Source organism: Temnothorax nylanderi, unplaced genomic scaffold, assembly GCF_030848795.1.
Source record: "Temnothorax nylanderi isolate EJ_2023f unplaced genomic scaffold, tnyl_v1.0 TNYL_tig0318_pilon, whole genome shotgun sequence".
In the NCBI taxonomy this organism is placed as follows: Eukaryota; Metazoa; Arthropoda; class Insecta; order Hymenoptera; family Formicidae; genus Temnothorax; species Temnothorax nylanderi.
Genome location: NW_027249380.1, coordinates 157,849 through 184,403, shown reverse-complemented (window position 1 = coordinate 184,403; position 26,555 = coordinate 157,849). Strand labels below are relative to the sequence as shown.

The 26,555-nt window shown below is 36.0% G+C and overlaps 1 protein-coding gene across 2 annotated transcripts in view; it reads left to right on the top strand.

Annotated features, from left to right (window-relative positions):
• Nucleotides 1-26,555, top strand: part of LOC139781149 (CUGBP Elav-like family member 1-A) — a 98,500-nt gene that overhangs the window by 11,557 nt on the left and 60,388 nt on the right. For both annotated transcript variants that reach the window (XM_071719984.1, XM_071719982.1), the window contains exon 2: nt 16,476-16,524. In XM_071719984.1, the coding sequence (XP_071576085.1) occupies nt 16,476-16,524 (49 nt within the window). The remainder of the gene's footprint in view (nt 1-16,475; nt 16,525-26,555) is intronic.

The following is a 26,555-nucleotide window of genomic DNA, read 5'->3' as shown; positions in this document are numbered from 1 at the left end:
TTTCTCAGTCTTTTTTATTGCATTCGTTTGTGGTTTGCTCCTTCTTGAAAATTTTTGCTTCTTCCTTCTTTTTTTCCTTCGAGTTTCTAAATACAACAGACATCTTTAATACATCTTTTACATTTGCATTTATATTTCTATAGTGTTTTCTGGTATATGAAAAATTTCTTAGATCTCTATATTTATTGGAAACGCCTGTATGCCTCTGCCTTTTTAATAAACCACGGCTTTAAGAAGAAATACATTTTGTTATTAGGGGGGGGGGGGAGCTTCTTTACTTCTTTACTATAATTTATAGTTTTCTTAGCGGATGGCTTTCAATGTGTATATTTGTAATCTTTATAGTATTTATAGTATTAGATTTTTATTTTTTATGTTTAATAATTATATTAAATAAGCCATGTTATAAGAAATAAGAAACTTTTTCTGTCCAATTTATCTCTTAATATTATCTCTTAATTAATATATCGACGGTCTAATATCTTGTTTGACAATTTTTTAAAACGATGCAAAATGTTATAAAGAAATCGAAATATGTGAAGAATAATCTGTCATAATACGCAAGCATATTTTAATAATTTGAAAAATAGTGTATTGTTATACAAACATTAATTCAAGCTTCTTGATATCGATGCCCAAAACTGACATTTTTATCCGTCCAGAGTCGTCCATTTCGATATCACTATTGATAAATCGTAAGGAGCAAAAATTCCGTTCCATTTCCTCAAGATGATTTTTCATCGTGGAAGATTTGTTGTGCCTGGCACGAGATGAACGTCCGTTCTGTCGCGTCGCGTCGCGTCGCGTCTCCATGCCAAGCTGGACCGCGAGATTTCTTCGCACAAATAGAAAGGAGAGAACCGGCACTCCCGCTAGGCTTTACGTCGTGTAATCTTGGGCTGAGTGACACGAAGACAGCAAGTACCGGATAAATTTGCCGGAAAGAAATTGGAAAAAAGAAGAGAACCGTGAAAGAGAGTGAGAGAAGGGAAAGGTACACACGTGTCTCCGCGTATGAGAATGAACTGGAAACGCGGATAAACCTGAGGCACTTTAAGGAAAAAGAATTGGAAGGAAATATATGTCTCTTCGTAAATCTTCTCTACTAAAATTAATCTCCTAAAACTACAAAAGATACATTAAAATACAAATGCAAGTTGCAAAATGAGAAGCCTAATTTACCTCCACAGGAAATTGTTTAAACAGATCTGTTTAAACAATTGCGAATAAGTGTAACGTTCTTTTAAAAAATTGGTCGATGCTAATAATTTCGAAGAAATTTTTGAACCAATTATGAATTTAAATACGGAAGTTGCGTTTTATTACTATCGTAAATGATATTAGGATTTAGTATATGTTTTTCGGGGGATTAGAATCAAAATTGGAGTCTGTACCTGAAGTCAAATCCCAACACAATTATGAAACTGCATTATTTGGGCCAATTATAGGAATAATCCGATACGATTATTGAATATTATCGAACGCTTCAAACATTGTATTAGTAATTTATGACATCATAACGATATATAATTGCTACAACAATAACCGATAATTTTATTTCGTTACTCGTTCGTTGATGAATGAAGAGCACTTTACCGACAATTGTTGTTTTTACAGCGCATTTTTATTTTCCTCGGAAATGGTGGCAACAGCAAGCACTTATCTTTCTTTGTTAGAATTGAATGTAATTTCATAGAAGACACTGTGTTCTTATTCCTCCTCGATCGATCTCTTAGTTCGCAACTAGGTCAGCAACTTCCCTATAGTGCTCGTATTACGCACATGTATAGCAACACGATACAGCTAGAAACACGTTAATTTGATTATATATCTACAGTAAAACAAATAATTACCTGGGTTGATTTTGTCCCGATAATTTGCAATTTGTTTTACCGAAAATTACGAAACGTATAAAAACAATTCTAGAATTTATTCCTTAATACAATTTTTATCAATTTCACATGCGTGTGTACCCATGTGCATGTACATGCAATCCCACTCACACGAAAATGGAGACTTAATTATAGAGTCATTCTATATTAAAATGAAAGAACGCTGGCAGAGCTTCAGATAAAAACAGTAAAATATTTACTTAACTTTTAGTTGATTTTAACATCGACGCTGGCATTTAAATTAAAGTTTAATTATTAAAATATTTAAAATTTAAACTTAAAAAAAGATTACAAAATAATTTTTTTCACAGTCGAGTTCCCAGCTATTCGTCTATATATATATAGAATTGCTATTTCGAGCATAGTAGTGCTTATTAATTAAACATTATCAATAAATTACAGATGAATTAATTATGATCGGACACTTGTATCTGCTATCTCAAGTTGAGTTTCGCGAAAATCTCTAATGACCGTGAAATCCGCGTAATCCGAGGCAAATCGAAAACACAGAACGTCCGTATGGAGGTATACTACAACTCCACGATGACAAATGAAACGCTTAAGTCGGATGCAAATGGAAATACACGGGGGATGAAATCGCTTCAGGAGGGGGATTACTTCCGCGCTTACTCGGCGGAAAGAGTGGGAGTACCGCGAGCACAATTCCCGCAAAAATCTGATTCCGAAACAATTAGTCATACGGCGATCCACGAATAACCGATTTGTCTCGCGACGAGCGCGCACAATTGTGACGTTTTGTATGTATATGCGTATAATACGTGCCTGTACGTTCCCATCCACCCCGTTGTGACCTCAATCCAATTCCCGGGGGATATTATAACGCGGTGTATTATCCCGAGTCATCGAATATTCCCGCCGACCGCGAAGACCGATCCCACTCGGCACAGAAATAAAGAAATAGTGATCTCTCGTGACACGGAGACAAATCTTTCTTCCTACCTGGCAGTCGCTCGCGGACCAACTCTTCCTCCCTCTCTGTTTCCCCCCGACAGGAAACTTTCAATTTCCGGATATATCGTTCTTGGGCAGCATCGAGTACGCGCGATACAATAACGTCGGCTTTATTGAGCGCTCTTCCTTGAGCCTGCGGGCAATCGATCCTTTTTCTTTTCCGTGAAAATCGATCTTTCATAACTCTTCGATCTCGACATGAATGCAAAACATCCCGTTTGTTTTTTGCATATATATCCGTAGTCTCCTTTATTATGCTAAATTTACGTTTTTTTAGCTGCAGTATGTTTCTTGATAAAGTATCAACGTATAATTGGACCGTTGCTGTAAGAGAGATGAGTCGAGAAAACAGGAGTATAAATTTTCTTACGATAAGTTATGATACTATAGTTTCTAGTTTGTAATATCTTATGTACATCACACGTGTTAGATATATATGGCTTGCGACATGGTGTGCGTCAAATCGAAGGGAAACGGGGTTGTAAAATTGAATAAACATTGAATAAAATGCCGGCTTGATAAAATGTTCGATCGACTGTTTAGCCGGCAAAAACTTTCAACAAAACGCGTCCGCTAAAAGAAATATTTCCAATTAAACATTTCGTGAGGTTACCGTTTTTTAAACAGCAACGTTTTACAAATCATGTTTACTTGCTGTTTTCGTCATCCAATTTTACTATTTGTATCTACGTACATATTTAACTTAGTTTATTCTCGACGAAGCTGCATATATCGCGCGACTACGTGGTATAGACCAAAAATGATGAGGATTATTACGGACGAGCTCTCAAGTTCCAAACTCACTGATAATTGAAACGAATTTAATTCTGCAATGCTCATTCAGCATATATAAGGCAATCACAAATAATCAGCTCTTAATAGGATGACTTGTTTAAAACGTTATCAAGGATATTAAGCAAAGAAATTTTATCGACTTTTCTAAATCAGATAATCAAATATTTTGCTTAAGTGTTGACTTAATAAAATCACAATTAATATCCGAGATGGAATTAACTTCACTTGATTGACCGACGATTAATCAGTGCATAATGACCGAAACGTAAATGTTTAAACCTGTCTTGTATTTAAATCCTACGATATTTTATTTTATTTTCGCGTTTATGGCTGTTTCTAATTATCAAAAGAATAACAACAATCTTAGAGTTGCAGTAATGTGTTATAAAAAATTTAATATCGCTTAATATGCCAATCTTCCGTGATGCTTTCGACAATTTTCTTTATTCCGTTTGCGATTCTATCACTTCGCGAATCGCTTCTCATCGGGCAGTCGAAATTCTTCGATCGACTGTCCGGAAGAAGAAAAAGGAAGGTAGAAATGCAACGACACATCGCACATGCCGCTGTAAAGATATTTCGTGGACAGTGAAAAAGCGCACGTTTAGGAGATTGGGATGGCGAAAGAAAGGCGCGAGGGGTTGATCCGCCGGAATGGGACACCAGAGGGATGACCCGATGGCGCCCGGGGACATACAGGCAGAGGGCGTGTTGCCAACTGCAGTTTCGCAGCAGCGTTCTTCAAATCGATTCCCATTTCCCTGAGAAATGCAGCACGCTGACGGAAATGCCCGCCCATGCTGGATAGAATCGCGGAATGGAAATTGATAGCGCGAACGCGAAACGAGCCGGCGCTCGCTCCTATACGAAAGTCATCGCGAAGGTAATCAATTGCAATTGTATTCTGCGAGCGAAAGATTGCGAGTCGTGAACTTCTTCAGTTTTAGTATAAGAGTCACGAAAATGAAGTGATGTAGAGCAGAGCATGTGTACGCGATAACCGCAATACACATGTTATGTACTTCTAAAAAGAGAGGAAAGGAAAAGAAGTGGAAATAAAAGCAGATAATAATGATAAACAGATAACGAACGATTGACAAACGCGATATCAAATTTATTTGATACTTTCTTTGACGTTCCGTCTTATAAGTAAATCAGATTAGCGTATCCGAATTTTAAAAATTCGTAATCGTTATTCATTCATTATTCGTTTGCTCAACTCGTATCTAGTATAGCATCTAAAATCGTTAAATTATAAAAATTATAAATAAGTAACTGCTCGAGCAAGAAGATCATTGCAGTGCGCACATATGTACAATCTCAAAATGTGTGTACGTGAGTCCACGTGTCGAAGGGAAGGAGGGGGACCAATGTTTTGTTTAAACGTTCTCGCCGATACGTCCCTTCGCGCCGGATGGCCGTGTCTAGATCGCTGACGAAAACCGGCCGATCGTACAATATGCTGGAGTAAATCTGTAGCAAGTAAACAGACGTCAGTCACGCATAAATGATTACACGTCGCTCGCGCGCAACGCGCGCGCACACACACCCGCGTGTATCAATCACCGGCTGGTTTACCCGAATGCCGGCTTGCCAAGTAATTTAATCACTTTTAGTACTCCATTTGTATTCTGGAAATTTCGGATAATTGATTGCAACGCGCGCCAATCGTTGGACATTAAATTATATAGCTCATAACCATAATCGCGCAGGAAGATTAGCGTTGCTGTCGAAACTCGAAGAGAAACAGCCAGTGTTTCAATTTTTCATCTCGCTTAGCTTAGTAATTGCATTAAAATTATATTTGTGGAAAATATCACGTCTGAAATATTGATATAATTATTTCAAGAAGGGATTTTTAAGCTTCATTTTATGGATGGCATGTAGCAAGAAGACTTCAATTTTTCAATATTTATAATACACCATCCAAATATTTTATATACAAATTTTCAAGATTTTATATACTCATTTCAATTTAACTAAATATACGAGATACACAAAGATTAATTTTAATTTTGTTTAACTTGCTCTACTACTCAACTACTGCTTAAAAATAAGAGTTCAACGTTATTATTACGAATTTTAATCACTTTCTACAAAAATTTAGTAATCCTTTCTAAAAAAAGGCATGTTAAGTCGATAGTCGAATTTATTGTTGCCGCTTTTCCGCGATGCTGATTGGTTTTCTCGCTGCGCTTACTTCATTTGCAGCTGTCATCGTATATTTTGACAGTTGTGTGTATCAAGAAATTAATAGTGTAATAGTAATAGCATAATGTTAAAGCTAAATAGCGCGCGCGAAGCGCGCGTCTGTGGTGCTAGTTATTATTAAAAGCAACAACCGATTATTTCAAACGATCAGATAATTATTTACCTAACCTTACATGAATAGACTAGCTATTGTAAATGTAAGAGTTGTTAAAAAGATTATGTGGTAAAACCGATACTATAAGGGATAGGAAATCCGGAAAATCCGCTACAACGGATTCGATTGCACGCGTAATTCGTTGCGCGTTAAATTATGGCTCATAACTATTCTCCGCATTTTCTATGAAAAGTGGAGACCATAATTTTTTTATTTCCCTCAACGGAAGACATAAAGTTTTTATTATACCTACAATTTTCTGGAACACTTCCCTTCGACTGGCTATAGGCACCAAGATTTACGCGACGTACGTCAGAATAGAGCTTTGTTCAAAGATTTGTGACTGGTGGTTGTGCCAATTTTGTAAATATTGTGCTGTGCGAAACTGCGCAGAAAAACTGTCAAAATTAAATACCTAAAATTATTTTCGAAACAGATAAAGTATATTCAGAAAATGCCGATATTCAAGAAGCCGTTTTCTTTCTAAATAACGTTTATTTTAGAAGAAAGAGAGCGAAGAATAAATATTATGACGGAGGGACACGCTATTTGAACTTTGAACTCTATAATCGATAGTTTTACTATATACACCGTATTTTAAACATATATAAGTGGATTTGTGTTTCATTTTGCAAAGTCTCTCTGAAGTAAACGGATTTATATTCAAATATATCATCTGCAGGTATCGTTTAATTTCCGCCCATTCAATATGAGAGAACGAGCAAAGTCGCAAAGCCAAATGTGTACCAGCGGATCGATCCACATCGAGCATTTACAAACTGCTCGACAAAACGGGTGCATTCGCTAATTTTTCATGAAAAGACGTCAGACATCCCCGGCTTTCCGGGCTGGCGACTCGACGAAAGCCAGTGACATGCGCGACGGAAATGAAGACGAGATCGTATGCCGAGATAAGTCGCGAAAACTCTCAAAAACTCACGGTCACGCGAAGCGCTGAAAGAGCTCCGTTCCCCGAAGAAAGCCGCGTAGCGGAAATTGAATGACGACGCATCATTTACAACTCGCGCCGGAAACCGTCGGTGTTCGTCCGAGGTCTCCGGTTGCGATAACGATGACGCCGCCGCCGCGCCGTCGTGTTACGATAAAAATTTATGCATTCCCTGCGACTGGCGATGAAATACGTCTGGGCAATGGCGGCATACAAAATGTGATAATGTATCATTTCCCGTATATGTATCGGTATACCTGATCGCTCATAAATAGTGCGTCGGTCTTCAAAATTACTTAAGAAACATTTTGAAAAATCTCATGGTCGATATAATTATATTATTAACATAGTGGGAATGAGCTATCGAGAAATATCAAGATAATATTTATGACTTTCTAGCAAACAGCCAAATAATATTACTCCTTTTATGTAAATGTAAATATGTTTATTAATTAATATTATTGACCAGTTAGTAATTAAATTTTAATCTTCCATGCTTATAACCTAGTTGACGGTAATATTTAACCGGACAATTTGATTGATTATTCAGCAGGTATTTAAATAACTGTTTATAAATAAAGTCCGGCAAAATGTTTAAATAAATCTGTTTTACAAATGCATATATTTATGTTTTTCCAATAAAACGTACCGCGTATGATTTATTGTGTATTTCGGCTGAAAATCGTTTTTGTTATTTGTTACGACGGGAAATTTATTTTGCGCTATGTATAACGTGATGCTGCAAAGGGTTAAACGACCACTTTTTGCGAAATGCCTGAATTGATGATCTATAATCTATATTGATGTTTATCTACATCTCCTCGGCAGGTTACATTACCAAACAACCATTATTCATAAATTTGATAGGCATGTTTGCTCCTATCATAACATCTACCAACTTTTCATTCTTTTTTATTTCCATGCAGCATGCCACGCTACCGGCCTTCTCGTATTTCATTCCTCCGTCATTGAGAATGTATTTTGTCGACCCGCTCAAAAACAGTTCCCCTGTTGCTTGTTAATAAAGAAAATTAATTTTCCGCCATACGCAGCATTCCGACGTACAGCAAAGAATCAACCCTCACTGTCCGCAAACACTTGGGATAATGTTACCATAATTCCATTTTAAGAGATTGTACTACCAGACGTGTTCATAAATTTAATGGATATGTCGGTTTTACGCAGTTAATTTTTCCTATATTTTATTTTTCCCTATATTATATCAGCACATACAATAATGATAGATAAATTCCAATTTTTGAAGCTCTAAGGATAGTCACAATTTTGCTCCATCAGGCAGAGTTATTAAATATTTGCAAAGTTACATTTATACGTTTGATAAATTATATATTTCTTGGGGCGAAACGGAATTAATGTGAAATTGGTTCGTCTTTATTGAAGGATATCCGACCACATTCACTTTACATGTCATTTATCTTATTTTTCTTTATCGACAGCATTGACAATGTTGAAATAATACATATTGATCCACCTGTCTTTAACGAAAAATTTGTATATTCTTAAATATAGCTCATGCTGCGATAAGGGGTATTATCTTGATATATATATTTTTTTAAGAACTCGCATTATAACTCAACAATTGATTCAATGATTATCACAATATAATTTATTATTATTACAATTGTGGTTTACTCGCTGGTCTCGGTTAATTTTGAAATTAATTCAACTAATTTGCTCGGTGTGCACACCTCTTTGAAAAAATAAATAAAACTACAAAAATACATCGGAGAATCATGCGAAATGCGGTTGAAGATAAATGACGTTGATGAAACCGGCCTTGAAAGACAGAATTACCAAACGTGGCCATAAATTTGATGAGCATGTTTGCTCCCGTCGCGCAAAATCGACCAGAAATTGATCCTTTCTCACTCCAGGCTCTGCCGTGCCACCCCGGCGCTCTCGTATTTCATGTTTCCCTTCATTGAGAACATCGGTTTCGCCGTGTCGCAGCGCAGCGCGCCCACCCTTCGCCGAGCGTCGCGTCGGTTCGCGCGGATGCACGTGGCGGCCGCATTTTTTCTCCCCCGCCGCGTCGCGTCGCGTCGTCGCTAAAATCCATGCAGATTTTTCACAAGGCTCTCTTCGCCGCGCGCGGGCGCGCGTCCGCCAACCATCGGGGAAAAAAAGCATCCCGCCGGCCAGCCACCTCTTTCCCCCCCCCCCCGGCCAACCCTCTCGCCGTACCCTTTTTTTCATTCTGTCGACGCTGCCCGACGTGGCGGTACGTGAAACGAATTTATAACTGACGATATACGACGGCCGAGCCCTTGAGTCGAATACGTCGATTTTAATACCCGCTACCTACGGCCGTGCATCCCAGCCACCCCGCCTACGCGCCCTTGTCACTTTCGGGGCAACCCCTCGAATGTCAAAGCGCACCCTGGCCGATCGGCTTTTACCGTGTGGATATTGAATTTATACCGCATAGTCGAGAGATCTGGTGGGAAATATGCGGGCAGAGATGAACAAAAGCGAATTTTTCTTGATCGAGAGTACTATCGCCAGTCGCCATTTGCCGATACTATTTAAAATTGACAACTTCGTATTTTGCAGCATGTATATGAGAGATTTTCCGTGCGTTAGATAAAAAAGTACCGAGTATGGGTTATAAATATTTCTCTGTCTTCATATCGCTAGTACGAGTGTGCGTGCGATCTATCTATGTGCGAATATCTAAAGTCGCGAAAGGCAACAAACATATGCATTCACAAAATATCAACCAAATAAAATATTTTCTGATAGAATTGAACTTTCTAAAAATATGCAGTGGAATATGCATGACTTTTTACATAAAAAATTGTAAATGAAAAAAAAATATTGTATATATTCTTTTGAACTTTCAAATACAATATTGTTTGCAAAATTTCTTGACCACCATATCGAATATGCAATTTAAACGTAGATGAATATTTTCAAATTTTTCACAAGAAGTTTCGAAATAAAAAGAATTGGTGCGCTTGTCTTATAAAAATATGTGTACATATAAAAACTTTGCAAGCAATAAAACTCGACTATTGCATAGAAGATACGGATTGAAATTGTATAAATATGAAACATAAAACCGCACTTGCATGCATCGCACATTCCAGATTCAATAAAATAATTCTACAAAGTAACAATTTTCATAAAAGCAAGTAAATAATTTCAGAACAATAATATAACATTTTTCTCGATCTTGATCGAAAGTGCAAAATGATAAACACTTTCGAAGAAACATATCACAGCTAAACGGAAAACATTTATAAATATCGAGTCTTGCTCATTCTTCAACTGCGACTATTTTTTGTTTACAAAATTTTATACATCCCTAATATCTCAGAAAATATGAATCGGTACGAATATCACGAAAAGTATCCCCATCTTGATATGAGCAAGCAAATCGTGAAGATTGAAAGTCGTGAAAATCAGCGTCAGCAAATGGTGAAAGTGTGAATTACCACTTTTTGTAATTTTGTCGACGATTAAAGCATAGGATAGAGATTGGTGTCGAGATAGTGGCAGAATTTACGCGACTCAAGGTGAAGACAGGAGAGGCCAAAGGGGGAAAGAAAGAACTAGTAGCGTTGGGTGTGAAGGCGGCGTTCTTTTTAAAGCGTGACGACGCGGAAAAGAGAGGACGGCGCAACTTTAAATCCAGTCGTCACACCATTCCCCATCCTCACACGAAGATTATAAAAATTACCCTCCACCGGTCTTACAATGGGGTCGAGATTAAAAGTCACGAAGCCGGAGTCAGCAGGCGTCGCGACGCGCACGGTACCGTTCCGGCCAGGAAAGCGGAACTGCTACTTTCGTAATCCGTACGCGGCCGAGCGAAGAAGGATAAAGGAGCTTCGGTATTCTGGAAATGAGTGAGACACGGGAATACGTAAGCAGAGGTATAACTTTAAATCGAGTCTTCTCCCTCCACCCTGTTTTCATGGAGACAGGAGAGATACCGTTGGGACCGAATAGTTTATCTTACATATCTTAAAAAGATATCAAAACAAGTAGAATATAATAAAAATAATGGATGTACAAATGAAGTATTAGAAAAATAATTATGAAATGAAACGAAAAGACCGATATATTAAATCGTATTAAATACGTATTTGATAAACTAGTGAAAGATTACAAGTAATTGATGAGATCTTTGTATTTAGATAATTTTTAGTATGTTATTTCCGGTAAGAATACAAGAATTTTTTTAATTATTATGATAATCAGAGTCATAAGTAAACTTGTGTAGCTTAAAATGTTAAATATTTCAGACAACTACCACCAAAAAATGAGATAGTCCGGCAAAATAAATTTAATATATAATTATCTTTTAGAATAAAAAAAGTTTTTGGTATTGATTTATAACTTAATTTTGCTTAAGCTTATTATTTGACGTAAAACAGTTATACTATAATCCATTGTGAGTATTCGAAATATCTCTACTGCTATGGTTGGATTAAAATTTCGCAAGATAAAAGGTCGGGTCTCCGACTTATGATGGTGGAAAAAGAATTTCTACGAAAGAAAACTTGCACTTCCTAAATGAGGATGAACGCTGGGAGAAATTCACGAGTGTAACTCCAACTCTGGCGGCTCCTTCTTTTGCGCGAAAACTGTTGAACTTCATTTCTTGGGAAGAGTCTAGATTAAAAATCGAGAATTGCAGTCCGTCAGGAGGATTGTGCACGTTCGAAAGGCTAAAAGCCGATTACGCTTCACCTATTCCTGATATTTTATTATTCCAAAGATATCAGCGTTTCGAGGAACATTTAGACCCCGTGAGATCTCATTTAATTTCTTCGCGCCAGGTATCGCCATGCAGGTATCGTTCCACGCTTTCCTAAATTTCTCACCGAGACGTTCTCGCGTTACCGAAACTCGCGCCTCTCGAATTACGGGGCCTCCATAAAAATCCCGTCGAGAAGACGGAGTTTATCCTCGCCTACGGATCGAACCATCCGTCGTCTTTAAACGGAATTGCTATGCACGAAATTACCGAATCGGCCGCAATATAAAGGTACGATGCGGAAGGCACTAAACTCAAACGCGCCACGCGCTTAGCATAGATATGAATTTCAAGCTGGCTCTCACATTGCGATACGAGAAATTCTTTCGCGTCCGGAGTATCGAGGAGATTCGCAAATAGAATATTCTGAACTCACTCGCAACAAGATATCTCTGCGCACCCCTGAACGGGATGCATCTTCTTATCCTCGGGGAGAATTCTTTTTGCATTGTATTTTTCATGATATCAAAAACCATTCTTTAGATTCTTATAATTCATCTCATAGACTCGGATTTATCTCAGCTTTAGATTAATCTCAACACTTTTTTAATTTATGTTAATTGTTTCTAAATATATAAGGCGATTATAAGCATCAGACTAAAACATTCACGAAGTTTCAAAGATGACAGATAATGATTACACGACTGGTTTTCGATACGAGCGTTTCCGCTCGTTGATTTAAGAGGCCGGCTAGCAGGCATTTCTCCAAGCAACATGGTCGAGTGATCCAGTGCTCTATTTATGAGTGCGTAAAATACTCTTGATCTGTTGGGTCGCTTAATTTATATCGCCAGGCATGCCGTGGATTAACGCGAAATTTTATTATGACAGACTCGAGACAAATCGTACAAACAACGCGTACTTCGTTATCTGGCTGTTATCCTCTAATTTGCGAACAACCATGAAAATTAAATCTGCGTTATATGTTAATATTTTGGGGGAAAAAAAAGAAAGAAACTTTTGGGAAGGAAATTCTGTGTATGTGATACGATGTTATAAAATTTGGAAAGTATTATAGAGTTTAAAATATATTATCGAAGCATAAAATACAATTATGAAACATTTTAAAAACACACAGCTTCAAACAAACAATAAAGACTTATGAAAAAGTTATTGACATTATCACAGTTTGCTATCCTCAAGTTATGTAAGATTATCTTAAATCACTAAGGCTATTTACTGAAGATATATTTATTTCTTATAAAATAACGTATATTTTTTAGCCAAGTGATATTTCGATGTCAGCTATCAAAAATTGAAAATATTAGCTTTTTCAATATGTAGAATAGTATACTTAAAATATTGAAGCTATTGCACAGTATTATATTCCGTTATGTCTCGTATCGGTAAAGTATACTAGCTTACAGCGCTATATAGCGAATCTGGTGCCTCCAGATTGCATCATCGTTGTGGTATATGGGTCGTTAGTCGATGCGCATAATCTTCGATCGCAATCGTGGCTGGTGGGCCGATTATACCTGACTTGGCGTATCGATCCCACTGGTCGATACGGATATCGAATTCGAATCTTGGGATGATCCTTCCCGGCACAGACGGCTGCGAGATAGAACCGGAGGCACAATTGCGAGCAACCCAGTTTCGGGAATGAATGGCAAATGAGCGCCGGAGTTCGCAGTGAACATGCTCCGCGGGAGAAGCCTTAACCTTTCGGCCCTAAAAATGATCGTAAACTGCCCGACGGATTACATCAAATTCAAGGAGTTATGAAAATGACTGTCTATGGAATTAGACTGCCTATAAACGTGACTATCTATGGAAAGGCCCGTATAACTCGCCATTCTTATAAAGACATGTAGACAATAGACATTTTGAATTGAACAGATTTATAGCTTATACTATGGAATTGAAAATAGAATTATAGATGAACTATAAATTTATAGATGATAGCATGAATATCTAACATGACACAAATACCTATCAATAGTATAAACCTCAATATCAATTTATATTGTATTGAATTATACAAGAATTATAATCCGAGATCCACAGAAGCGATAACTCCTCACATTAAAGGTTTATGCAATTGAGAGTTTAGGAAATAAAGACTAAGAAGTATCAAGAATTGGAAACAAGTTACACGAATAAACAAAGTGTAAGAAAGAGAGAAATAACGACTTATTATAGTTAAAAAAAATTTTTTAGAATAAATTAACATATATGTTATTTTTAAGCAATCACAAATGTTAACTTTTTATAAATATTTCTAATAAGCAATATCGCTCTTTTCATTTTCATATTCACAGTATCTTTCATCATTCTAAAACATTTATGATGACATGGCTGCTCGTATTTAATCAATTAACGATGACGTGTTGACGAAGTGTACTTCTTACTTCTTTCGTTTCTTGCAACGCCGTGAGTCATTCATTACGACTGGCAGCACATCGAGGATCTCTCGAACGTTTCCATCGAGCTTTCTTATCGTCGCCAGAACTTAGTGATGGCGTTAAATTTAACGAGCCCAATAATTAAATTAAAAATGAGGAGTTCGAAAGTGGCTCAGATCGTATACACAACTCCTTCATGGCTCCCGTTGAAGTATAAATTGCTCGATCGATATAATTCGAGCATCGTAAAAACTGATGGCTCATTTCTTCGGCGTGTAATAACTATCATAATAAATGGAAATGTTAGACGGGCTGCCATTTTCCTTGAAAAAGGGAGATTCTATCGCAACGTACCTATAAATGATATCCCTTTCTGTTTCTCTCTTATGATCCCTCTCTCTTTCTTTCTTTCCCTCCTCATGCAGTTATTTTGTTATGGCGCAATAATGCATCATCTCGGCTGGAAGGGCTTAACTTTATGATACAGCCATTGCATTTTTATTTGCCAAGAATAATCACCTCACTAATTTTTTATGAGTCTTCATAAGACAGCTAGTGGCAGCTGTTAAGAAATATATATCCAGAAATTCATACAATATAAAGAATGTTGTATTAAAAATTTTTATCTTATAAACAGTATGTAATAAAATAATATATGTATATAGTAACTGTATATCGATAATTACTCTGCGAATGCAATAAATGCAATTTTTACGGAACGAAGCATTGTAAACGAAATAGTTGAGGTCTATCGATTATTGTACTAAGCTATTTAATTGCGTATCGCAATTTAAAAAAAAAATTAATTGAGTGCGCTTTTTTTTTCAAAAAATCTACGATATTGAAATAATCTGAGAGAATATTTTAAATGTATACAGCAAAAATATGAGAGCCTGTGCACGTGTTCAGCCACGATAACATTTATTTACTCGAAAATTGTGTACAACTCGCACGTATTCTGTTTCAATTGCATAATTGCTAAAACATTCGCTTGCAATGAATTTTATCCCGCAGCAAACTCCACACAATTAAATTTGACATAAATCGATTTTATTACAACGAGCGTAAATAATCGCACGTATGGCGTATATCGCACTACTATGCAGTTATGCACTGGTGCTTCTCAGTTCTTATCTATTTATGAAGATCTCGTGTATTTGTCGCGAACACGTAGCCATGCAGTCATCGATTCATTGCGCAGAAAATCTCATTGCATTCATTCGAACGAATACACCGAAATGATTTTCATGTTCACACAAGCGGTTGGTCATACGATAAATCTACTTTTCCAAACTTGATTTCCATGCGTTTCCCTCATAAATATCGTTTATAAAAAAAAACATCGTCTGTTTTAGTGGCTTTTTGCTATATCATAATAAGCACTCTATTATCGCGATATCTCTGTCATTACAGAAGTGCGTATTAGAATTTTAATGACTGCTTTTTTTAAGTAATATATTTTCTGATTTTTATTAATTATTTATATCAAATTTTCTTGATAATTGAACGTCAAATTATATTAATGCCTATCTAATACTGATTTTATTTGAAAAACAGAAAAATGTTCAGCTAATGTAGCATTAAAAAGCATAAGCAGAAATACTAAAAGAATATATGTATTTTATGATGATTTTAAAGATGGCTATTTTTTTATTAATAAATTATATTTTAAAATTATTTTATTTCTAATAAATGTATGAAAAATTAATATATTTTTTACCTATAACTGATTACAAAAATGTAGAAATTTTTTATGAGATAAAGTTTCAATTGCGCAATGAGATCGTGTTATTCATTAACTGTAAGTAATTACTAATAAAACATGTTTATGATTTAACTGTCAAAATATTTAAAAGAGTTAAAAGTTAAAATTTTTGAAAAATTAATAGTTAAGAATGTTATTAAAAAAAGATCTATTTCAAGCTAGTATATTTTTAAAGAATCAGTAAATATATAATGGTAAATTATCGTGAACAACCGGAAAAAGCACGCTGTATCGATATAGATATGTTTGTACCGACGGTACGACGTTCTGTAAAACATTCTGGGGAATTCCAGCATTATGTCGCGTTCGATTTTCGGTCTCGCGCACGAAATAGGAAAGAATCCTTAGAATAAGACCAAGCGAATTGCGTTCGTACTCATCTCTACGTAAGTACAACGAGAGCGAACCGCAAACTACGGAATACGGCTTCCTGTCGTTGCATTTTTCAAAAAGCGCGAAACGAACTTTGCACCCGAACTCACTCTCTAACGTCGACGCGATATCGGCAGTCTTATCAATAATAAATGTAACTTTTATCACATGCGCCCGGACGCTTGCGAAGTGCGGGAACGCAAACTATATCGTTGATTCTTTTATTTTCAGATGCGCCATCCGATCCAAATGAAGCCGGCCGATAGCGAGAACCGGAATGGTGAGTGAAAATTTTAATTATTTCTCCGAGACGCGCTAAGATTGCGAATTAAAACTTGAATATCGCAATGCTTTCAGACCATATTGTAAGTGAATTAATATCGAATTAATTTTTAAGCAAACCAAAGTATTGTTTTCATGAGAAGAAAAAATTTGTACTTTTGTTGCTTACATTAAGCGATTGGTAAAAATTAAAATAATAGCAACTTGTTTTATTAATCGATCTATTAAAGCAAAGAATGTGCTGGTATATATTATAAGTACAGCTTAGCTACTACAGCAAAAGCATGTAATTTTAGTAAGCAATCAAGAGATGTGGTAGCGTTTTATATCAGATATATTTTTCGTAAAGTAATCCAATCCATGTTTCCTTATAAACAAACTAAATCTGGATCTTTTTCGTATGAACCGAATTTTAGTTTTAACAAAAGATGCTAAATCTTTTATAAAAATATAATAAGATTTTGAGCGTCTTATTTAATGATTGCTCGATCGCTTCGAAGTTCTGGCACGATTAAGGAATGCCGAGCAACGGCGGTATAACCGAAGGAGAAGACAACAATAACGGTCGCGAAGGTAAAGTTAACTCTCTTCGCTCGGCGGAGAATGCAGCTCAAAGCGCGTTCATTAGATGCTAATTAATTGGTTGAATTGAGGGGCTTGTCGAGATTGCGTAGTCAAAGAAGACATAAGCGAGCTGCGAAGCACCAAGCGGTAGGACGATAAGGTAGGCCAGGAAAGTCGTGAGAGGATGGGCAGAGACGAACAAATTTTGCAACATACAGTTACCAGGACGACGAAAGGGTCGTCTTGCACGCGAATTCTTACATGGCACGTTCCTTTTCTCTTTATCTTCTTGATCTTTTTAAATTCTCTACTTTCATTAGTGAATTCACTCGGACAATATTGCGTCGTTCGTACACCACGATAAATTGCAGACATCACCTGGTGACAGAAAACACCAGATATTATTCTAGATATTGCGTAGATATTGTATATAAACATTCCATTCAGAGAGTAATTCTATTTTAATACAAAAGTAACAGAAAAGTACTAGGTACAAGAGTAATAATTAGTAATACTAGAGTATTAGTAGAGTACTAGAACAATAGATTAGAGAGAAGAATAAAGGTTGATGAACTGACTCTTCTCCTCATTCCATTATAAAATCCATATTTTATAAATTAAAAATTGTTTCGCTATAGATATACATTTAAATATAAATATGTACTATATGAGAAATTATAAATAAAGTGTCAAATCATAATTTAATGCTTGTATTCTTTAATAACGCTTATCAAAAGTAAATGAATGTGATTGAAAAGATAGGAGAAAGATAATCATCCCTCGTGATGCATGAATATTATTCATGTAGAAGATTTTACTTCGAGTTCTCTAATTTCTTCCATCGCGCATCGATCGGGAAAGGGCCATGTAAAAATTCGAGAACGTCGAAAAGCGCATCGGGGGATCGTATCGCGAAAACCAACAGGAGAGTCAACGAACGCGGCAAAACGCGCGATTTTTTTACGGATAACTGCGCCGCGTTAGCAATAAAAATTCGACTACCGGCTGGACGGGGGTGTAACGTAAAGCGTATATAAAACCGGCCACGTCGGTGGGACGACGCAAAACGAATGCTAATGAAATATTAACGACACCCGTCACGTGCTGCGCTCGGCTGGACCGCACGGTTCCTCTCTTTCCTCTCCCTTTTTCTCTGTTTCTTCTCTTTCTTTCTCGCACGATCGTTCACTCTTCCGTCCCATGCTTCACCCTCCACGCTCCTTCTCCCCCTTTTTTACTCGTCCCGTTTGTCTTTCTCCTGTTTTTTTTTATTTTGCGCCGCATAAGAACCCGTCCCCTCCCAAAGGATGCTCGTGCACGGGGCCGTTTTTTTTTCACATCGATGCGCAACGCCGTTTCAGGCGCTCTAGCAGCGCTGTGTGCAAATGACATGCCAAATTGTAATCACGCCAAGATTCAAGCGGCTTTACACCTCGCGTTTAGCGTTAACCGAAACCTGATTCTGACACTTTGTTTGTTACGGTCGAGCTTGCGCAGTTGCGCGAACAAGATCCTAGATCAAGTAACCGCGTTACATGGACCGACGCTCGATCCTGTTTACCGGCAGTTACGCGTTAAACGGAAGTTACTCCATTGGTTAACTATTCAATCGCGACGGCTTCACAGTTGAATTCATCTTAATTTTTCAATTAAATTAACGAAGACAATTCTAAGTGGTAAAAATATCGCAAGTGGAAAAGATGTAATTGGATAGAAATTAGATTAGAATAAAGAACCTACATTTTCTGAAGAATTTTTTGAAATTTCTCAACGCAGTTAAATGCGTTTCTTTACAACAATCTAAGAGAAACATTAGAATACTAAAAATAGTAGCAAACGAAGAAGAATAGTATGTAACAATAAATATATTTGTTTAAAAATGTGTAAGAAGAGTCTTTTCTTTTTTTCTCGATGTAATTTTTATTAAAATTATATATTTGTTAACAAAAATAAAACTTTTAACAGTATTATTCAAGGAATTAGCAGAAAAAAGAGATTTGTAAAAATTAATAAAAATAGGATATTGAAGACTGTGTGGGAAATATATTACTAATTTACAACTTTCCTTATACTGCCATGATTAAGTTACAATTTAATATGAATTTATATAATAAGAAATTTAAAAAAGTTCCCAACTTTACTATATTTATATTTTTATTGAAAATCTCTAGGTTACAGAATATAATACCAGTATTGTTATTATACATTAAATATTTAAAACAGTTGTAACGAGTGCAAAGATTAAAGCATATTAAATAGATGTAACGATAAAAAATGTATTGCATAATACTTGGATGTGGCGCTTAAATATATAATATAATGTAAAGCGAGAATAAATAGCCCATTGCAACGTGTCACAAGAATAGCCAACGGAATTAACACTATGAACATTCATGTGTTTCAAACAAAACTTTAGAATATTTACACAAATCTCAATTATCGAAACAGTTGTAAGAAAGGGGTATAGTTATGTTAATCATTTGATTTATGTCTGGATTACCGCCGATAGGTGGCAAAAACTCGATTTACTTACGGCATAAGCGAACGGAACTGGGGTACAAGTGCATAACATCCGTTTTGTATATAAAAATGAATAGACACGACGTGTTGTGTAACCGAAACCGAGATCAGGCTATTCGTAACCACGCGCACGTGCAATACGGAAAAGGATTTTTCCATATAGGATGCGGGACGTGCGCGGCGCCGCGGCCGCCATGAATAGTGCCGTTGTAGCTACATGCAAATCCCGGTAAAACGGGAAAATAGTAAACAAGAAGAGAACGCACGCTATCCGGTATCAGAGTATTATAGTTGCCTTGTCGTTAGGTGAATCTCATGAACGCCGCAACTGACGTAAGCCGAATTCAGGTAAAGCAGCTCACGAGCTCGCGTACAAAGCGCGAGATTAGTCGCCAACGTAAAACTTACTTTCTCGGAAACACGTATAGATACAATGTACGTACACAGCGCATTGGCATCCTTATATAACCGGACTGATTAACTGGTGAATTGCTTTGAATATGATAACATTTATGAGAATTAGTATCCGACAATTGTCAACGCGAATTTATGAATAAGTCTCCAAGTGGAAGAATGAAAGAGATTAATTAACAATTACAGTTGTAGAATATCTTTTTTCGTTACATGGAAAAAAAGGATTAGCATTATAGCAAATTTACGGATAACTAACATTTTTTGCAGCAAAAGCTATAATTTAGCAATAGTAGCAAAACTTTTTGTTGAGTTTTGCTACTATTGCTGAATTATAGCTCTTGCTGCAAAAAATTTTAGCTATCCCTATTTTGCAACTAAATTTGCTAAAGTAGCTAATCCTTTCTTTCTGTGAAAATTAATAAATACACGCGTGATATATAAATACATTAGAATGGAGTCAAACAATTATTCTTATTTAATTGAATAATTTTCTTCCGTTCACACAATAACATCTTAAATATTTCTGTAAGGTGAATTATCTTTTATTCAAGGTAACATAATCGAGGCTCATTTCCACTTACCATTTTGAATAATCTCAAGCTATTGCACAATTTGCTCATAATTGAGGAAACTACTGAATGAAGGACGATCTTTACCTCTTGTCCTATAATTACACCGAAAAAATTCTTGTCAATGACGTAGTGGCGGGTGAACCGTTTTAGCGGTGTTTCCGACGGGATGCACGCCGATCAAGGGACCTCTGTCACAACGTCAAGCGCGACAGCTTAACGAAAAGAAGAACGAAGAGAGTGAAAGCTTTATTTATATCCGTGACATTCTGTTTATTTTGGCTGACAGACTAGGCTCGCTCCGGGCTCTAGCTAGTAACGGGCTCTAGCTGATCCCTTCCTTGCGAATCCCATTTTGTCCCGACATTGTTTCAGTCCGATTACATCACGTCTTACCAAACACGAGCCTTGAAATTGAATTAGATGTCGATTTCTTCATGGAAAACGATTACCGCGCGCTAATGGTCGCACATTACGCGATATCTGTCTGCAATTCAATCTTTTCTTTCTTCAGTCTATTCCTCTATCTTGAACCTGATACCGGTCAACGCACGTTCTATCTTCACGTTCTGCTATCAGTTGATGTGCCTGCCTATAAACTTTACGAGGAATAAAATCAGCGTTTCGTTTATCAATACCAACGAAAGACAAATGACATTATTCTTCTATTCTTCTAAAGAATAGAAATTAAAGAACTTATACAATAACTACTGAACTCTAAATTTATTTGATGCAATTAAATCAACAAAGTTTAAAAAATGTTGTAAAATTATTATTTATTTTATCTATTGAGTATTTTGTCTATTGCAGAATTTTTAATTAAAGCCCATTAAAGGCATGTAATTTTGTTTCTAGAATAGATTTTGATTCGACAATTTAAAAATTTCTAAAAAGAGGAAAATTTTAATTGAATAAGTTTAAATTTGATATTATTAGGATTTTATTTTGACAGTTTACAATGTTTACATCCCATTTTTAATCTTCCTGCATTTCGATTGGCTCTCTATATTATCCTTTCGCGCGACGAATAATTTGATTATTTTTTAATCCTGGTACAATTCTAGTCAATGTTTGTTTATTGACGAGATGTGACAGGTAAATATAATGGATGGATATATCCTCGACTTTTATGCAATTGTCTAATTGGGAACCGTTTTATTTATGTATTATCTCGTTTTGTACAACCTCGATGCATTCGTCAGTAATTCTATTTCTGTAATTACCCTGGTGTAGATACATTTTATAATGCAGCCAACAAAAATTTTACATTAAAATCAAAATTGCCTGTAAAGTGAGTGAAGATTGCCAGTTTCAAGGATTCATTGAGAAAATGATAGCGTCGTAAATTATAGTCCGACTTATTGTTAGTGCCACATCGTAGTAATAAAATTTATGTCATTCTCACGCATTCAACTCACTGGTACTTGCATTATTCGCTATTCATGTTTATTAAACGTTACGAAATGTTACTTACGTACATCATCTCTTGCACACGCGAGCTAAATTGTTCGTTATATAATCGCAAATTATAGGAAATACATTGCCATGAGCAATATTGGCTGTTTTTTCCATTGAGTCATTGCATTTTTTCCTTAAAAACGTATTCGTAAGTATTATTAATACTGTAAATAGTTACATCATAGATGAAGTTAGAAGCAAAATTTATTAGTCGATAGCAAAATGCTTTAATATAATTACCCCCTTTCAATTGATCGACTTCGCGTACTTGACAAACTATAGGACGTTCGATTATACCAATCAAGAAGAAATAAATTAAGACCTGCTGATTTCACGGAGTAACTATTAGCGCATCGAGCGATGTTCGATTTGAAACGTGTTTCAAGGAACGTTTCTACGATCGCGGAAAATAGCGACATGGAGTGGAGGCAAAGAAAGCGGTTAGTCTCGCACCGCAACCATCGGTGATAAGCTTTATCTTATCGGACAGAAGCCCGGTGAGTCAGCGATAGCTAATTCGTAAGCAAGACACGTACCTGCCGTAATCGTACTTCGTCTTTCGCCTCAGTCGAATACCTTATCTATTGTTTATTGCATCCACGCAAAAACCCCGTATGGCGCGGCGTTTTGCATTTGCAGCGATGGCGGTTCTCGATGGCGGAATCGTATTAGCATGCGAAATAGACGAAGAGCACATGCACTTTGCTCGCTCGCAGAATTTTCGCTTCGTCGCTGTACTCGAAAGTAGCGATACTTTTCTTAATTTCTTGAAATACTTAGAATTATATGTAAATTTTATTATCATTCTATGTAAATTATACATTGATTGTAGATATAGTGTGCATAATGTTTCTGAAAAGTTACCAGCAGTATTGCTATCAATTGTAGCTTTATTTTCTTATATTTATTATTTTTTTAATCATTATTTCATAATTAAGAATATTGTAGGATGTCCTATGCTATTAAGTACAATTATAAAAATTTCCGAGCAAAAAACTCCGTAACGAACACGGAGAAGCTCTATTGTTGACTATAGAGATTATAGAAAGTATTCTCAAAAGTGTTCTTAGCATCAATATTACATACAGGAGTAAACCGTATTTCGGTCACTAATAAGTGATAGCAGCTTCTAGAGTCAGCTCTTTTCGCAGTGGGTTGTTTTTTCCTCGACGAAAAAGCGATGGAGCGTGCGCACATGCTTGAGAATCATATTGGCGCGTGCCACATTACGCTACCAGACGCGGGTAATATTTTTAAGTCTTTCGAGATAACGTCTTCAGAGAGAGAAGTGCACCACGAACAGATTCTCTCGAGTAGCTGTTTCTAAGCATGGCTGTGTTCCTGCGCTCGCTACCGTGCGGCCGATAAACATCCGGCGAATCGACGTTTCCACTTGCAAAAGAGCGGTTGTTGTAACAGCGTCAAAGGAGAGAACTGGATCGAGCTTATAACACGCTTTGTTCTCGTTTGTCGTTGAAAGTTCTCGCGATATCGATTCCAAGCGCAAACAATAACGCAGCTTTTAATAGGTCTCTCTAACGCAAAATATTTATTATATTTTTTTATTTCTCTCTTTCATAACATTTTTAAAATTAATATTATTAATATTTACTAGAAAATATATTTTTGTTGAGCATATAAAGATCAAAGATCGAAATATTCTATCTTTGACAAAAAGGAGGAAAGATGATATAAATATATTATTTAAAAATTGTAATATTATTTGTTACTGAAATTGAATTATTTATATATGAAATTATATTTAATATAATTTATTATTAAGTTAAACTTTGGTTTCCATAATAGTAATTAAACGTTAATATTAATGTTTTATTAAAAGCGAACAGAAATATATGACGCAGTTTAATTATCAATACCGAACAATATAATATTTTGTGTCTAAGAATCTAGCGGATTCATAATTAAATATTCATATATAATAAGTGAAAACATAAATGCATGAAATAGCTTAATATCAGTATCAGATGATATATGATATTTCATATTTAAGTATATAATAAGTTATAAATATTCATAAAAGTTTAACAAAATCTCAAATACTGGTTTATAAATAATTTTTCTATATATATGCCTTGAGAGAATATTGTAATAAAACTCTTCCATGAATACGATACATTTTCTCAAATTTTTTGTAAAGAAAATTAATGCAAAATTATTCTTTTAATTTTATTTTTTAATTTTTGTTATTATTTGTTTGTATATATAAACAGGGAAAGAAAAAATGCATGGACATATTTTATATAGAATTAGATGTATAAGAAAAAATTTTTCCCTGGGATACTCTTTTATTTTTTATTGTATACATATATTATTAATATGCAAGAGAGCACATGTCGTCCTCTAGCATTTTTTGTGCTAAGCATTGTTCCGATTTATATAAAAAATACAAAGCTTTTATTTTATTCGACATATGAAAATTAAATTGTTTTATAACAAGAACAAAAAAGTTACGTTACTCTCTGCAATTATTCGTACAGTAGAATAGGGCTGCTTTATAATTCTCATTCTGTAGATCTGTGTACACGTGTTCATAGATCGCTACGGAACGATATAACAATTAATAGTACGGCTAAAAGTTTCTATGGTGCGGTATTTTCTCATTGTTTGGCTGTTGCTCGAGGTCCTTCGTACAGTTTTACCAGTTACGTCGACCGCTTTGAAGTTTCCTGAACGCTTCGGTAGAGCGGTACGCACAGCGGCCACTGATCTGGCGCTAACGAGACTCTATTTGGACTCCTGAATATGCATAGAGCAAGCGCGCGAAGTGCTGGAAAGTAGATCACGAGGATCACCGAGTAAATAGAATCCACTTTGGTAAGCTTAAACCGCGACTTCGAATCGAAGTTTATGCACGGTGTTGTATACTTTGCGAGATTAGCAGGCGCGTATCTAAAAGTTAGGTACTTAGAATGTGCCTAAGTGCGATTAAATTTGGAATATTTAATTCTGATGTAAGCTGCAACTTTAACGAGCAAAACATTCTACAAGAGTCATCTGCACTTTGCATTAAGTAGATTTGCCAAAGTCAGAATATGTTAAAGTATACTTTCAAAATCTTAAAATGTATCTTTAAAATCGTATATCACTCCTACTGTCATCATTTTCTGTTTGATGAATAATCTCTGAATAATGTGTCAAAAAAATTAAAAATTTCGCAGAAAGATAATTTTATATGATTTGATATATTTTTCTACTTTAACGTATTTATTCCTTTATATGTAAACGAACGCTTTCTCCGTACACATTACAAAATATTTTAAAATTTATATTGAATATTCATTATCAATTAATATCGAAAGCTAATAAATGCTTCTTTTCTGCATTTAGAAAATTCCAATTTCAAATTTATCGAAAAATTTACGGTTGATAGGAAACATTCGGCATGTATATATATAGGCTACCCTCATATAATCCAATGTTAAACGCTAGATATTTAAGTGCCGAAACTGTAATGATAAATTTAGCAGGTCATGTCTTTCGAGATAATATGCAGCAATGCGGTTGACGATGCGTGTGCACATCGGGAACCATGTTGAATCCGTATAACCGGTAATCCGACCAGGCGATTAAAAGCGGCGGTTGTATGCAATGGCGTGACCTATTGCGGACCGACAATGCGTGTCCACGCATTTATGATTCGGATATGCGTTTGGCATTCGTTCCGCGCACACGGAGAAATATTTTGGCGTTGCCATAACGTCGCGCGGATCGCCGTAATGACTCGACGCGCCGCGCCGGCAGAATCCCGCGCGCGTAAAAATGGAGAGCGCGAATTCGAATACACAAATATCGCCGCTGCTGATAAAAACAGACCACGGTTTATCACGCGACAACGATTTTTTTGTGGTATTTCTGATCGTCCGAGCATAGATTATTTTTGTTACGCCCGTACAGCCAATATGTATACTGCAGTGACCCAGGATGTCAACCCCGTCACTGGTTTATACCCCGGAGTAAACGTTTTAACAAATGCGAAATATACTGAAAATATTTTCGGAATATGCCTCAAAAGATACATCGTTTCAAATACTCACATTCTATTAGATTTATTACACACTAGCTTGATACCCGTACTTCGCTACGATATATGTAACTAACTTTAAATCAAAAACTAAGTTGATATCTCATCGGGCCTAAGAGATATTGAAGAACCTGTGAAAACATTTTACCCCTTTTTACCCCCTGGAAGGAATATACTCCCCGAATTTCATGTTTCTTGGCGTTGATGAGTCAGTCAATCATGCAGTCAGGACATTTGTTTTTATATATATAGATATACGTAACAGAATTTAAGGGATCTAAGAACTTATTGCGTGATAATTAATTGGACCATGGTTGTGGAATACAGCAGTTACAAGTGCAAACTCTCAATCTGCTCGAGAAGACCAAAAGCGACACTGATAATTAAATTTCCCCACCAATGATTGGGTGTGCCTCTATTGTATGCGACATGTATTCGCAAAAGGGGTATGTGCGTACTAAC